This window comes from Triturus cristatus, chromosome 4_1, assembly GCF_964204655.1.
Source record: "Triturus cristatus chromosome 4_1, aTriCri1.1, whole genome shotgun sequence".
NCBI lineage: Eukaryota > Metazoa > Chordata > Amphibia > Caudata > Salamandridae > Triturus > Triturus cristatus.
Window position 1 is genome coordinate 417204913 of NC_140585.1, and position 16172 is coordinate 417221084.

Consider the following 16172-nt stretch of genomic DNA (forward strand, 5'->3'; position numbering starts at 1 on the left):
TTATTCTCTTCCTCCTTCTCTCTCATTTTCTCTAGTTCAGAGTCCAGAGATCAAAATTATATCCTACTTCCCAAAAAGGAGAACTGGTGCTCACCAGGTGCATCCACTGGTTCAAATTAAGCACCGGTGCTGCAGCTTGTAATTCCATAGTTACAGTGGAAAAACTACAGTCTGTACTTGATAAGCGCTGTCCAGATCATTTTGCAGCTCTGAGCCCACTTTATACGCATAGATAGTAAAGATGACTATTGTCTTGGCTGTTGCATTAGAACAATATTGCACAGAAAATATTGTGTTAGATTTGACATATTTTTAATGTATTTAAAATGCCAAAGAACTTGAAATAGAAGGAAAAATAACTTCAGCTTTCATTGACTGTGTATTTCTCTTCCTTGCAGGTGCTTTGCAGTCTTACACATGGTCCCTCACCTACACTGTGACGACGGCGCCAGGTGCTCCATCAGAGACCTCTCCGCCAGCGCCTGGTATTAGAAATACATATATCTCACCCTCCTCAGTCACCCACCGGATACCGGTCTATCCTCACCGGGAAGAGCACGGGTAAGTCACATCACATCAGATTTTGATTAATGTTCAAACCAGAACACTCAAGTTCCGTAGCTCCATATGTGAGTAGAATTCCAATCCAAGATTTTTATTGACATTTTGGTACTTGTAGTTTTTTTTAAAAACTGTTTTTATTAACACAACGGTGGCCAGCATTCGATGACATATACATTACACGTAATAAAGTTACCTTTTTGACTCAAGTTACAGTATCAACAAGCCGTATCAGGGAAGTGCATGCATATACTGGCACATCTCAGAATGGGGTCAGAACAATGAGCCACTGTTGTCCATCTCCTCATTATCCACCTCAAGACCATAGTACCTTAACCATGGGGCCCAAATCTTAGTGAACTTTTGGGGGCAAACTCTGGCTTTGTATGTCACTTTCTCTTTGGCCATGTATATGTCCATGCCCGCCCTCCATTCCACTGGCGTTGGAAGGTGCGGAGCCCCCCAACGTATAGCAATGTCCATCTTGGCCACCACCAACCCAAGTTACATAGCAAAAGTCAGTGTCTGCGAAGGTCAATCTCGGTGGAGACACCCAGTGACACGTGCTTGGCGTCTCTCTGTGGAAGGGTTCCCACTATCTCGCCCATTTCTCCCAGTCTCTGTCTCCAATATTTCTCTATCAGTTTCAGTTTTATTAAATTAGCACAGTTAATTAAAACCATTGCAATAAAATGTCACTGTACCATTTTTACCACATTAAAAGCAAAGCGAAGCAAACCATCAAATTCGTACACATATTTCTAACAAGGCAATCTTGTAATTACTGTTGTGATCAAATTACAGGCTTCAAAATCAAGGATAAAATGAATTGGTGCAGAGACACTAGGGCAAAGTCCAAAAATAGTCTGTGACGAGTTTTTGGGAAGGAGGGACCGGTTGGGCAGAGGCAGAAGAGGGAGAGAGCAGGTTGGCCAAGAGTCTCACATATTTTCCGGACTTTGCAAGCACTTGAATATCTGAGGAAATAAAACAGAGAGCAGATGCCTCCCAACATGTGCTGATGCCCCTTTTTAGATATAAGGGTTTTAGGAGAAGTCTTCTAGGAGCGTCAAGGGCGGGACAACAGCTCAGAAGATGCAGCCATGATTCAGACCTGTAATTGCACAGTCTACAAGCCCCCTCCGCACTAGTTGGAGCCCATTGGTTGAAGGCAGTGGAGCGCAGACCTAGAAGACACATAAACATTATGTTTTTGCGGGCCACTGCGTTCAGACTATAAAGAAGGTAAGGTTGTGGTACCCCAGGGAGGTATGAGTCGTTCAGTGGGAGCAGGATAGTTGATGTTTTTAAGACCTGAGTGTCCATCTGGTAGGAAATTTATCTAACATACTTACTGATAACCCTTTTCCAGACTGTGTATGGAATAGAGTCTGCAGTTAGTGATGTTTTGTCAATATGTAGCGTTCTTATGGCTTTTACAATTTGACGGTTCCATGAATTCTCAGAGCTGGCAAGAGTTTCTTTTAACCGGGCTTTAATGGTATTATCTGCGGCTTTTAGTGCCCTTATATAGTACTTCAGGGTGTCAGCCTCACAGGAGATCGATTATCTTTGAAGGCCCAGCTCCAGTCGTAGTCTTGCCCTGTGAATGTAATTCGGGAGACGGAAGATTTTTTTATAAATGGTGACCTGGGCATGGTTGGGACTGGCCGAGCATGCACCAGGAAAGGCCTGGTGCCCGTAACTTAAGGCAGGAAGAAGGGTAGCTTTGATCACCTTCAGTGTGGGTTCGGCAGAAGGACTACTCAGGGACTGGTTAAGTCGAGTCAGGCTGTATGTTGTTGCTCCAGCTCTCTTTTTCAAGACAGCTAAGTGGACTGATGGTCTGGAAGACTCGCTAAACCAAACCCCCAGGTAGTTGTATTTTGATGCTGTTTTAATCTTTGCGGGCCCAATGTTCCACGTTAGACTTTTCTTTTTATTGAAACAGCCAAAAATCAAGATCTTGATTTCTCTATCAGATGGCAGTCCCACAATGTGGGCCTGAATGTACTTACTGATTTACACCGTAGACAGTTAGGCGTATCCGCTCTCCCCATTGCATGGAGGCACTCTCTATCAAAGTATATTCCATGCAAAATTTTGTATTGCACCAACCGCAGTCGTAGTTTGATTGGCACCTCTGTGGGGTGCATTAGGGCGGCCTCCCAGTCTATGTTTGGTAGCTGACCGGTCGTGGCTTCCCACTTGGATCTAAGGGCCGTCAGCCTATCTGGAATATTATTAATTAGTGATTTGTAGGTCCACGATACCGGCTTATCGAGAATTTCTTCCTGCAATAGCCTACCCTCACGTGGGGCGAATTCGGGGATAGAGGTGAGGTCTATTGCCTCTGCTTTCCAGGCATGTTGTAGCTGTAAATATTTGTATCTTTTAGAGTCATGTAGTTGGAAATCGGATTGGAGTGATTCAAACAAGATTAGGGTGCCTGCCTCATTTTTATCCTCCAAGCTAGAGTTCCCGACCACATCCCAATGTGGTAAACCTTGGAGCCTGTTTATTTCTGGTAGTCTTGTGCCCTCGCACAGTGGTGTCTCCCTCGTCAGCTTCTTAATAATAATAATAATAAAACCACTTTTAGAGCGCCTGGTTACACTCAAGACGGTGTGTCCCCGTGCTTAGAAATGCTACTGCTCCCTGAAGAGGCCAAGGTCCGGAACAGGTCTGGATCCTAGGCTACAAAGAGACCATTATTAGCTTGGGAAAAGGTAAGTTTTTAATTTAAGTCTGAATCTCATTTCGGAGGGCTCCATGCGCAAGTCAAGAGGGAGATTGTCCCAGTGCTTACTCACTAGAAAGCGAAAGGAGCTACCCCCCATCCTAGTCTTGCGCACGTGAGGAAGCTGAAACAACATCGCTCCAGCGGATCTGAGGTTCCGGGTGGGGCGATGGATAGTGAGAAGGTTTCGCAGGTAACCTGGACCTTTTCCCTGGGCAATGCAATGGGCAAAACAGAGTGCTTTAAACTTGATGCGCTCCTCAATAGGGAGCCAGTGAAGTTTTCGTAATGCCGTTTTTCCAGATGCCCTGCGTGGAAGGTTGAGTACCAGGCGGGCGGCAGCATTTTGGATGCACTGCAATTGGTGCATGCCTTTTCTGCTTAGGCCTAGGAGTAGGGTGTTGCCGTAGTCCAAATGTGGGGTGACTAGGGCATGAATAAGTGTCTTCCTGGCACCGATGGGGAGCAGGTCGAGGACTTTACGGAGTGTTTTTAATATTCCAAAACATTTTCCCGTAATTTTGCTGATCTGTTGCTTGAAAGAAAGCTCCGCATCCAGCCAGATTCCTAGATTTCTAACGGAGTCCGCCGGGAGGGGGATCACACCTAATTCTGTTGGCCACCAGGCCTGCGACCAGGCAGAGGGGGACTTTCCAACCACCAACAGTTCTGTTTTATCGCCATTAAGGCGATTATCCCATTTCATCTGTCTTTCGACCCCTTTCCACACCTCTATAACCATCTGAGTGGCTGGCAGCAGCCTTCTAATCCCCTTAGACTGGTCAGGGGCATTTGTGTATGCCTTTCCACCCCTTCCTCTCATCCCGAAGGTGGTGACCAAGCTGTCTCATTCCCACATGAGGATGATACTAATTGCCCCGGACTGGCCGAGACAATGGTGGTACCCGGACCTGCTGCACCTGTTAGAATCTCCTCACAGGAGGCTGCCATTCAGACCGGACCTGCTGTCCAAGATGAACGCGAGGATTCATCACCCCAACCTTCCCTCACTGAACTTGGCAGCATGGCTCCTGAGGTCCTCCAGTATAGCCATTTAGGACTGCCACAGGACTGCATGTCCATCTTAAAAGAAGCAAGAATGCCATCCACTAGGCACTCATATGCATGCAAGTGGAAGCGTTTTTATTTGTGGTGTGTTCAAAACAATTGTAACCCTACCAAAGGACAGGAAGAGGTCATCCTTCCATACCTGCTTTATCTGGCGAAAGCAGGTTTGAAGTTTCCTTCCCTTAAGGCGCACTTAGCAGCTATCAATGCATATAGGCGATCACCTTCTCAACCTTCTTTCTTTCACTTACAGGTGGTTAAAGATTTTCTGCAGAGTTTAAAGAAGGTCTACCCTCCTGTCCGGCCTCCTTCACCTCCCTGGGAGCTAAACCTGGTGCTATCAAAGTTGAGGAGTCCGCCTTTCAAACCCATACACAAAGCAACCTTACAACACCTTTCTTGGAAGGTGGCTTTCCTGGTAGCGATCATGTCAGCTCGCAGAGTGAGCGAAATACAGGCCCTCTGCTCTAGGGAATCTTATACTGTCTTCCATCTTAATAGGGTCGTCTTGAGGACTCACCTCTCTTTCCTCCCTAAGGTGGTGTCAGATATTCATGTAAATCAGACCATATCTCTGCCCACCTTTTTCCCTAATCCCTCCACTCCAGCTGAGAGGGCTTTACACTCTCTGGACATGAAAAGAGTTTTAAAATTCTATCTGGACAGGCCCAAGTCCACGAGAAAATCTGAGCAACTATTTGTTAACTATGGGTCGATCAGAGCGGGTTTTCCAGCTTCAAAGCGGTCCATCTCCAGATGGGTAGTTTCATGCATCAAGTTGGCTTATCAGGTAGCGCAAATGCCCCTTGGTTTTACTCCCAAGGCGCATTCCACAAGAGGAAAGCAGCTACGACTGCTTTCCTTCATAACGTGCCTATCTCTGAGATCTGTAAGGCGGCAACTTGGAGGTCCGTCCATACATTTACGAGGCGCTGTTGTCTAGATTCAGACACTAGAGCAGACACCCAAGTAGGCCAGGCCTCCTTGAGGAATCTGTTCAACAGCTGATTGCGGCTGTTGTTGTATGTTGGCTCATTATCTCTCATTTGCCTGCAGGTGGAAGATGGGCTTGCTATTCTAGTCAGTGCTTATGACTATTGATGAGGATCCCCTGGAAGAGAAGGAAAAGTCACTTACCTGTAATCCTAGTTCTCTTCCTGGGGTATCCTCATCAAAGTCATAAGCAACCCACCCTCCTCCTCAGGCAACTGAGATTTTCTTCATTCTTAATGGATATCTTTGTGCCCTGATCTTCAGGGTTACGCAAAGAACAACTGACCTAACTGTCGCCCCTGAGGCATGATGGGAAGCTAGGGGTCATGGCTGCCTTAAAGGCACGGTGCCAGTTTTGTATGAAAATGCTTTCATTTTCTATGCTATTGGTTTACAATGCAGCCTGTAGACTAACAATGTCTGCTTTATTTTGCAGTTTTCTTCATGAGGTTTACTCATTAAAAACAGAGTTTAAGTGCTACTTGCCCTCTTGTGTTTTTATATATATATATATTATGTATTTTGCAAAAGCAGTCAATGTGTTTATTACATTGTTTAGCCTCCTGGATTGGAGCTGCATTGGTATGAGAAAAAAGGATATATGTGTATATACATATAGAGAGCTGTATATATATGTTTTTCATATATGATTTTTATAATTCCCGGGGTCCCAGCACATGGGCGGGAATATTCAGTGCTTATGACTTTGATGAGGATACCCCTGGAAGAGAACTAGGATTACAGGTAAGTAACTTATCCTTCCGTTGCCTTCTGGATGTCTTTGGCAATTGAGGGATCGCGTAGGTCCCAAGCAGCCAGCCTCCATTCTCACCTAGGTTTTAGGGCACCACCGTCAGCCACAAGGGGCGAGTGATCAGATATGCCCCAGGCCAAGTATTCTACTTTCTCTACTCTGCCTAACTCCCCTACTGGTGTGAAGAGGTGGTCCAGCCTGGAAAAGACTCAGTGGGCCCCGGAAAAGTATGAGTAGCAGCGTGTCATGGAGGTTGTGTCTGCGCCAAAGGTCAGTGAGTCCTAGGAAACCCACAAAGTCAGCTAACTGGGTGTGTATGCGTGCTCCGGCACCTACTCTTGAGCGATTCATGTACGGGTCCAGTACAGTCTTAAAATCCCCCGACTATATGTGTGGACGACCCAGACCCGGGGAGTATATCGGCTATCTTGTTGAGTGTTTAGCTTTGTAGTCACGGTGGGGCGTATGCGCTAATCAGGGTAAATTCCGTCTGGCCCCACGATCCCTGCACTGCAGCATATGTGCCGTATGGGTCCGTCCATGTTTTAGTGATGTGAAAGGGTGTGGTTTTCCTAATCAGAATGGCGACTCTCCTGGACCCCGAGGAAAAACCTGCATGTGCCAGAAGGGTGTAGGGCCCCTTCCCCATAAAGGCACATCATGTCCCAAGGTGTGTCTCTCGGAGGAGGACAATGTCAGGCCTAAGCCTTTCAAGGTATTTAGTAATCAGCCCACTCTTCACTTTATTCCCCATTCCATTGACATTCCATGTTGGCACCCATTTACGGATGTGTATCATTTCTCGACTGCCGCTCAAGCGTGTCTTACGACATCTACGTGTATTGCTAAACTCTAGTAAAATTTTAGGGTATCCATTGCCTAGCTGAAGTCATAAACAAAAACCTTTGGAACACTTCTATGTATCCCACATTCCCTAACTTAATCCCCTCTCTCCACGCTTAGTACCCCAAAGGTTAACATGACAAAACTGTCGTAGATAAAGCCTGAGAGGTCTGTATCCCCCGCCCCTTTCCCATGTTTAATTTAGTGGAAACAAGAAAAAAGGATATGGAGTCCGGACCAGTCTCTGTGTCCGCTATAACAAGATTTCACCATTGTCCGGGTGATTCCCTCAGGGTTTTCTGATTTGGAGCGGTCCCCAGGCAGCCCCTGGTGTCATTCTTCCTCGCCATCTGGAAGAAGATGTTGCTGCGGAGTTTCTAGGTTTCTAGGTCAGTGGTCTGTGCGGTTTCGCACTCCAGAGAGGCGATGTCACGGAGGAGTTGGTGGTCGCTGTCTTCATTTGCCAGGTTACCTCCATCCGACTGGCCAGAGGCACACCGCTCCCCATATTGCTTCCTTCGGAACTTCACATGTGTGGGTTCCTCATCCGAGTTCAAGACTTGGGCTCTGTGCTTATCTTGAGTTAATGTACGAAAGTGAGTTCCTGCTCGTGTCCCATGGGTCCCGGTTGCCAGGCGTCCCTTTTGTTCCCTTCGCTGGTTGGAGCCCACTCTTCTGCAGGCGTCTATGGGTGTGGGACTACCTGCCCCCTGGCTCTGACTTGGTGGAGGACGCTCTTCTATCAATGTCCATGCATCTTTGGGTGTCTGAAAAAAGTAGGACTTGCCTTGGAAGAGAATCTTCAGCTTTGCCGGGAAGAGCAGCAGATATTGGATGTGGAGTTTTCTGTTTCGCCTTGACCGATTCAAAAGTGCGTCGGAGTTTTTGAACTTCCCAGGAGTAGTCTGGGAATGCCATTATCCTGGTGCTGAAATGCTTGATTTCTCCCAGGTTCCTCCACTCCCGGAGAATCAGGTCACGGTCCTGGAAGTTGAGGAATCGTGTGATCAAGGGTCGTGGAGGTGCCCCCGACGGCGGACGCACGCTGGGCATCCTGTGGACTCTTTCAATAATGAAGCAAGTCGAAAACTGGGCCGCCGGCAGAGAGTCCTTGAGTCAAGTAGTCAGGAAAGTTCCCTGGTCCAGCCCCTCCGTGTCCTCCAGGAAACCAATGAAGCAGAGATTATTTCTGCAAGCCCTGTTGTCAGCATCGTCAACTCTCCCGGAGGCTTCTTTTTGTGTAGCCGCTAGTACCGAGACTTCCTAACGCAGGGTACGTGATGTGTCCTCCACCTCCGAAATGCGACTCTCTGCTTGTGTCACCCTCTCAGCAACATTACGTATGTCCTGGTGCAAGAGGGTCACATCAGAGCGTAGTTCCGCTATTCTTCCCTCCAGCGCATCTCTTGATGAATGAATGGCCTGGAGGAGGATTGTGTTATCTTGCGGCCCACCTGTTTAACCTTCTGTATCAGTAGGTGCAGGCATTACTTTGTTATACTTGTCCATCTTGCCTTGCTTGGATTCCTTGGGATACTTGTCTCTTGCCATCTTCTGACCAGGCCTGCGAGGCAATCGCAGAGCCCTCGGTCGTCAGGTTTTCGGTCTTGGGGGAATCGCCCGGCTGCCTTGTACTGCAGTGTGTAGCCGTAGTAGCCCACGGGACTCCAGCAAAGAGGGCGGTTTCTACAGGATTCCGTCTCCTCCTACTTGACCCTGCATGTGTGGCCGTCTCACCACCACCTATCTCCTGGTGTGCCACCTGCGTTCCTCCTGAACTCTTCTGCACAAACTTCTCATCGCCGCCTCCCCTTCATCCTGTGGGGCCATGCTTCTTCGATGAGCCAAGTCAGGAGGCACCAGGCACTTGGGCGTCCGCCAGGCTCCGATCACTGCCAGGGGGGAGGCTACGGCAATTGGTTATCTCCCCACAGGGTGTTAAGACCAGGATCTAGCTGCCAATACTCCTGGTCCCCTCATATCTGAATACAACCATGGGCCATATGAGGGCCCCTAATTAGTCTCCGCCTCTTTTTTAGCATCCAATTTATTTTCCGGGGAGGACACTTGGGCCAGTGGTGAGCCGCCCTCCAACACCCAGTAGGCTTGGAGCATCCACCACTCACCCGGGACTTTTATTTTCTCCTCTGCTGTCAGACTGACTTGGCCCGCTCGATCAGAGCGCAGTCCCCGGTGCAGGGCCTCTCTTCTCCTCGTCACCATCACCACCACGGGGAGCACCAGCTGGCCGTCCTTGGCCAGCACGTCTCCCTTCCCCCCCCCTCAGGCCTCCACAACTGGAGTCAGACCTCCAGGTATCGTCGGGGGTTGCGGAGTATTCCAAGTGTCTCCCGACAAGCACACGGCGGGGGGCCTCTTCTTCCTCCCCTTCTGCCTCAGATCAGGGCACAGGCCGCACCTCCAGCAGTTAGCCGCCCTGGGTCAGTCGCGAGGCCCTGACAGCGGCCCTCGGCCACAGGATCAGGCACTGCCCCCAGCCACCGCCCGCGTCACTCGGGCTCATCGCTCCCTCTGGGCAATCGTGTGTACCAGGCAGAATCGTATTCCCGGGTTTCAGTGTCAGTCAACTCGTCCGGGCCGGGTCTTCGCCATCTTGGGCTGGCTTGCCTCGCCGCGTTTACTCCCGGTTCTGCGTGTGGATTCGGGATTATGTGCGCCACCGCATCTCCTCTCTTCTATAAGGTTTGTAGTTTAAGGTATGTCTATTGACCTGCATGGATGGCGCCTAGATGGGCAGGATTAGTGATAGGATTTAGTGTTGCCTGCCAGGACTCCGGCAACAGCAACTACTCCACCATGTTGCAGGCCACGCCTCCCATAGTATTGAACCTATAATGGAATAAATAGACACGCAAGAACCAGCCCGGCAAAGAAAAAAGCTGGACTAGATGACCTAACACGTGGATCTGAGGTTGTTACTTCATGCAAGAGAAATTCAATATAGTTCTTTTCAGTGCATATGATTAAGGCTTCCAGTCTTCTGAGGAAATAAATCAGCACAGTTTGATTGCATGTAATGCTGATGGGCCTAATTACTGCACAGCTACTGTGCAGGACATAGTGACGGGTGTAGTAAGTGTCTACCTAGCTGCTACGTTTCTAACGTCCATGAGTGACTAGGTGTTGCAGTCAAGCATTTTTCTTTGCTTTCTGGGACTAATAGAATTGTGTTTTTTGCAATCTTTCTTTATTTGAGATTTGAAATGAAATAGTGAAGGACTAAAATACAAACACAAGAAAAGCAAAACTATATGTCTCATATCAGTCCCATATCAGCCACCAGCAGCTTATCCACTCCAGTGTTTTTTTCCTTTGCATTTTGGGATATGTAGTCATACACTTACCATAGAAAAATAAAAACTACATGTACCAAAATACATTAAATCCGGATAAACATCCCACACCTTCCATCAGCCATCCAGACACCTCTGCTCCGCAGGACTCCTGCTTGCCATCATCCCAGGCATACACAGAACCAGGTCAGAAGGACGAGCATTCTCTTACGTCGCTCCTAAAGCGACCTCCCTCTCCATATCAGAGCCTCCTCCTCTCTTCTTTAACTCCACAAGCAGTTGAAACCCCTACTTTTCAATCAACCAACCTCCCATAGGCAGGGCTAGGCACACACACCTGCTCAGCACCAGGATACCCTCGTGGGTGACCGTGAGCTTTACAAATACACATAACATAACAACATAGCACCTGGTATGAAACAAATTGTGTGCGCCATGTTACTGGAACAATAGCTGTCTGGGGCCTGTTTGTGTGGTCAATAACTGCCTTAGGAACACATCTTGGTATTGCAAGACACTCCAGTCTACACATGGATTCCTGGTATAACAAAGACAGTGGCATAGGTTTTTTCTCACTATTACAAGGATGGAAATGAATTACTGCCTTTTCAATGTCTACTGAACAAATACAGAAATAAATCCGGGAGAGGCCCCGTGTCCGTACGTTTACTGCCGTGTTGGAAGACGTTGTAGTTAGTTGATTATTCGCTGCTAATTCATCATGGGCAGCCTTTACCGCTCGAAGAGGCAACATTAGAAAAATACCTGCAATTTACGTATTATTTAAATATTTGTAAACACAGACGGAAATGTCTGGCAAAGGAATTCCATTCCATAAAACAGGGAGCCTCTGCGATCTAGCTGAGGTGCTTGAGTTTAATGTACATAGCAATTCTAGATTTCGGTGTGTGTAGAAGTGTTTTGGAAAGATGTGACTGAGAAGAGGCTAAATAAGTGTAAAAGTACATGAGATGAACGGTGTGTTTGAGATCTTGTTTGGATAAACGTTTATCACTGGGATCTGATACTGTCAGTATTGCAGTAAGATGTGCGTGGCCTTCGTTCATTGTATAGCTCATCACTATGCAAACATCAACCTTGCCCTGCTTTAATATTCTTACAAGTGATATACATATCTTCCACGTATGGACCTAATCGAGTTATCATTTATAACATACTTTAGGTACACAGGAAGCTACAACTATGGTAGCTATAGCAACCAGCATCATCATTCGATGCCAAGCCAGTATTCGTCCCTACCGCACGACAGCAGCATCGCTGGACCACTTCACTATTCATCATATCACAGAGGCTCATCACAGGTGAGTCTGAGTGGCCAAAGTCCATCTTAACTATAAGCGACCTGTTGTATTGTAGTGGCTAACAAGTATGGTGTAATTAAATGGTGCACTCCTAGACGTCTGTAATTTCATTCCACTACCGACAGCTTACAATCTAAATATATGATCATAAATGTGGTTGCAGCTTTCAATAGTTATGCATAGGGCTGAAATATTCCGGATTTGTAGGCTAATCCCCAGTTAATGGAGTTATACAAGTTTTGGCAAAACGAAGAGCTGAAAAAAGATGGACTTGCTGATTTCGTCATACTCTGGATATGTTCGACGAGATGCAATGTACATTAGAACCCTTGCTCTCATGTCCTGAGTGACCTCAATCGATTTCTCTGCAGCTGGATTGCAGTAGACCTTGGTGAAATCAATGAGCCCAAACTCACATTTTGGAGTGATCCGGTAATTCACTTAGCTTGCCATTTTTTGTCATGCAGTGTGCTTCACCCACCAATTCACCCTTTCCCGAGGCACCTTTTTGTATTTGATTTAATAGAGGTCGAAACAATGTACAAATCACAGATCTGGGGATAAAATTAATCTAAAGCCAACTTAAATCTAAAATTCGAATTTGTTTGAGCTATTAAATCTTAGGTAAATGGATCAGGTTGAAGTGTTGGAATGTCACCAGAGATTCAACGGGTCTTATGATCGAAAAAATTAAAATGAATAAAAATTCAGGTTGAGGTTAACTGAGAGCAGCACATGGTGGAGCATTGTCCGCAAATGGGCTGCAGGTTATGGGCGATCTATTCCTTTAATAGTTTACTGATGAAGTAGGGGTGGTAAATGGGTAGTGAGCACTGTTCTCCTACACCTGGCAGCACCTTACTATTAAAAACAGGAGCCTCTGTACAGAGAGCAGGGTGTTGGAGGCAGGATCTATGACTGCATGAGGAGGGAAGAATAGAAGGGAGGGGTATGAGAGTTTTTTATGCGTGTATGTTTGGTTAGAAGTGGCCAAGAGACGTGGAAGGTTCTCAATTGAGGTTTTTATGGTAGATGAGGTTCGATCACTAAATAAACAAACTATTTTCTTATCAGTGAGGAGAGGGCTGGGAACAAGGCATAGAAGGTTAGCAGAAAAATACAGTCTTCTTGTCTATTCATTGTCACTTCATACATGTCATCCTAGCCTCACATCCTTTTCAGACCAGAGGGGCAGTTTAGGAGGCAGAGAAGACACAGGGAACCTAGCACACAAAGTTGTGGATTCAACCACCAGCTCTTTTCCTCCTCATTCTCCATGGATGTCCAACAGAAGCCTCACACATAGTACTCCACTCTTGTTTTGTGAGATCTTGGGATGCATAACGTTAACGTCACTCATTACTGCAGAAAATATGCTTTCCGCAATAGCGGCTTCACCCCCTTGAAGGCAGCAAGCTGGTATAGTCAACCACTTGCAGCAAGAGGCCCCTGTAATGGCCCTACATTTATTTTAATGAGAGCCTTTGGTTGGGTGGAATTTTCACTTACCTGTAGTGCAAATCAAATGTGTGCAACAGCTCATATTGCTCAGATTTACTGATTCCACCCCTTGCCAGACTAACCAAGTTTGTCTTGCTGCAACCCTATAATCCGCCACTCTGTCCTGCATCTCCTTTCTCTTACTTTGCCCCTCTTACCTCCTATTGCTCAATGATGGAGTTTTACTGTTATGTCTCTCCTTAAAAGATTTCATGTTGTAGTGCTATGTTTTAATTTTAAGTGCCTAAATGCCTCCAGGTGTTAGTGCACCATATAAAAATTGTAATTGAATACATTAAGCAGCCGACTAACTAAATACATAAATAAATAATTAAACTAATAAGTAGATAAACAAATGCTTTTCTTTTGACTTGAGTAACCAGTGTGCAAATGTGGCTTTGATGCATACATGATTTTCTCAACACACAACTCTCTCTTTCACTCTGCTGTTGCCAATATGGCTGTTACACCTGTCCAACAGTTCTGTTTTGAACTTCCTGACTTTTTTTCAAGATAAAATCACAAACTGTTAAGCTATTTTCCTTCCAGCATATTCTTGCTTTAACAGAACTAATACTTCTCTTAGCTCAGGCATTGTGCCTGGTGGCTGGAATAAAGCCCTGGCCATCCCCTTTTTATAAAAGCATACTCGAGATCAGTCGCGGCCGCTGCAGGTAAGAGCAGTGGGGCCGGGTGGAGGGGGGCATTTCAAGAGACTACCATGAGGGAAAATTAATTATTCATTTAATTTCCCCTTGTGGTCGTCTCTCAAAATCCTTCCCCCCACCCGGCCCCAAAGCTCTTACCTGCAACAGCCACGGCTGCTCTAGATCCATCTGTTCTATCGAACTATCACCCTATTTCATTGTTGCCTTGGACTGTTGAGATTGTGGAAAGGTGAGTTAACCAGCAACCGTCCAAACATATTGAAAAACACTTTTTACTGGGCATCTTTAAGGCTAGTTTTCACCCCACCGTAGTACAGAGTCTTTATTAGTGGCTACTGTCAGCAACATCAGAATGATTCTTGATGCGGGAGGCTGCCCTCATCCTTTTAGATCTCTCTGTAGCCTTTGATATGATCTCCAATGACATCCTACTTACTAGGCTGGACATCATAGATGTCAAGGGCACCGTGTTCAACTGGTACTCCTCCTTCTCCCATGGGTTTTCTCAAGCAGTGACTCTGGCTCACTATCATCATGTATTCAAGCCCATTAATTGTGGCATCACTCAGTGCTCTTGCCTGAGGCCCTCGCATTTTAATGTAGTGCAAGAGAATGTTTTCATATGTCCAATAATGATTGATGTATTATTGTTGACTAAGCACCATAAGGTAGATCTGTCCAGCTAGTGTTTTCTTCTTTTTGTCTGATTATGATGAACACACGCGGATGGAGGAAAAAGGGGACATCTACACTTGTACCACATCGTTCATAGTTTTAGTGTAATCCTCTCTACAGCACGAAGGCTAGTGAAGCTGAACATGTTCTCACCCGGAGGTATGAATGAGGTTATTGTTTCTGGTTTTTAGCCAGATTTATTTCTGGATTTTGTGGCTATGTGAGTGCAGTGCATCTAATGCTTTACCTCTGGCACCAGCAGCTCCTAGTATGCTTTGTTGTCAAGTATTTGCACATTTTTATGTAACCTTTCTGAACCAAGTACATTCCATGTGATATTGGTTGATCCGTAAGTTTTGTTTTACATTCATATAGGGTCGGAATAGCCTTTGGGCTATCAGGCAGTGCCTGATGGGCTGGTGTTTGGGCCAGTTTTTGGCTGTTTGTGGACCATTTTAGGTTTTACATGCACTGCGCTTGTGCTGTACTTGTGAAATCTATTGTATTTAATATAAATCTTAAAAAGGAATTTACATCCTGCCCTTCCTTTTCATTGGTTTGTGTGCTTGCCACTTACTTTTCCTATGTTTCTATTTGCTGTAGCATACTATTTCCTGTTGTTCCTCTATGTGTTTCTCCTATCAGTGTCCCATGGCCCAGGTACTGTTTTCATCTGCTTTTGATGAACTTTTTTTAATGTTTTGCCTGCACAGGGCTTTTACTGTGCTTGTTTACTAATCTAGATGTAACTTTAAAAAAATGTTTGGCTACACAGCGCTTGCTCTACGCTTGTTTCCCTGCTTTTGCTGTTTTATAACACCTTCCCTTCAACTGTCTGTTGCGCTCATTCTGTTTCCCTTTCTTTCCATTACTGCCTCACCCTCCCTGGACGTCATACCTTCCACTCCTGACGCAGCTGTGTGAGCCAAGAAAGGGTGCACGTTGCCTGCAGGAAGGTGTCTTTGGGAGTCAGTGAGCTGATTGATACTCACTTGCCGGGGCAGTGTTCTGCTTGGTAAAGGTTGCTCAGTCTCCTGCTGCTTTACCGATTAGGGAGAAGGGCCACTGGAAGTAAGGGATTAATGGTGGCGAGGGAGCAAGGGTCGGGCATTTTATCAGATATGACTTGTAGAACTGGCAAGACGTTGAGTAGGATTTACTAATCTCCCCGTAACTTTAAAAAAAAAAGAATTGGCTGCACATCGCTGGCACTGTGCTTGTCTTCCTTTATTAGCGATTGTATAACAATTTCCCATCAAGCGTCTGTTGTGCTCGTTCTGCTTCCCTTTCTTTCCTTTACTGCCTTTCCCTCTTTGGACGGTTTTGCCTGCACAGCAGTTGCACTGTGCTTGTTTACTAATCTCCCCATAACTTTTTTTTAATGATTTGGCTGCACAGCGCTTGCACCATGCTTGGTTCCCTACATTGGCGGTTTTATAACAATTTCCCATCCAACATCTGTTGCGCTTATTCTTCTCCCCTTACTTTTCTTTACTGTCTCGCCCTCCGAAGCCATCCTTTCTGCTCCTGACGCACCCATGTGATCCAAGAAAGGCTGCAGGATTCTATCCTCTGGAGTCGGTGAGCCGATAGTTAAGCTAGGGCAGTATTTTTCTTGGTAAAGTTTGCTCAATCTCCTGCTACTTCACCGATAAGGGAGGTGGAACGCTGGAAGCAAGGGGTTGCTGGAGGCAATGGAGCAGGGGTCGGGTATTTTATCAGATATGACTTATA

General features: G+C 46.3%; 1 protein-coding gene across 1 annotated transcript in view; it reads left to right on the forward strand.

Moving 5' to 3' along the window:
- The window catches only part of RFX4 (regulatory factor X4), a 320232-nt gene that overhangs the window by 290324 nt on the left and 13736 nt on the right, over positions 1-16172 (forward strand). The window contains exons 16-17 of the mRNA XM_085652535.1: positions 399-561; positions 11457-11595. Coding sequence (XP_085508661.1) covers positions 399-561; positions 11457-11595 — 302 coding nt within the window. The remainder of the gene's footprint in view (positions 1-398; positions 562-11456; positions 11596-16172) is intronic.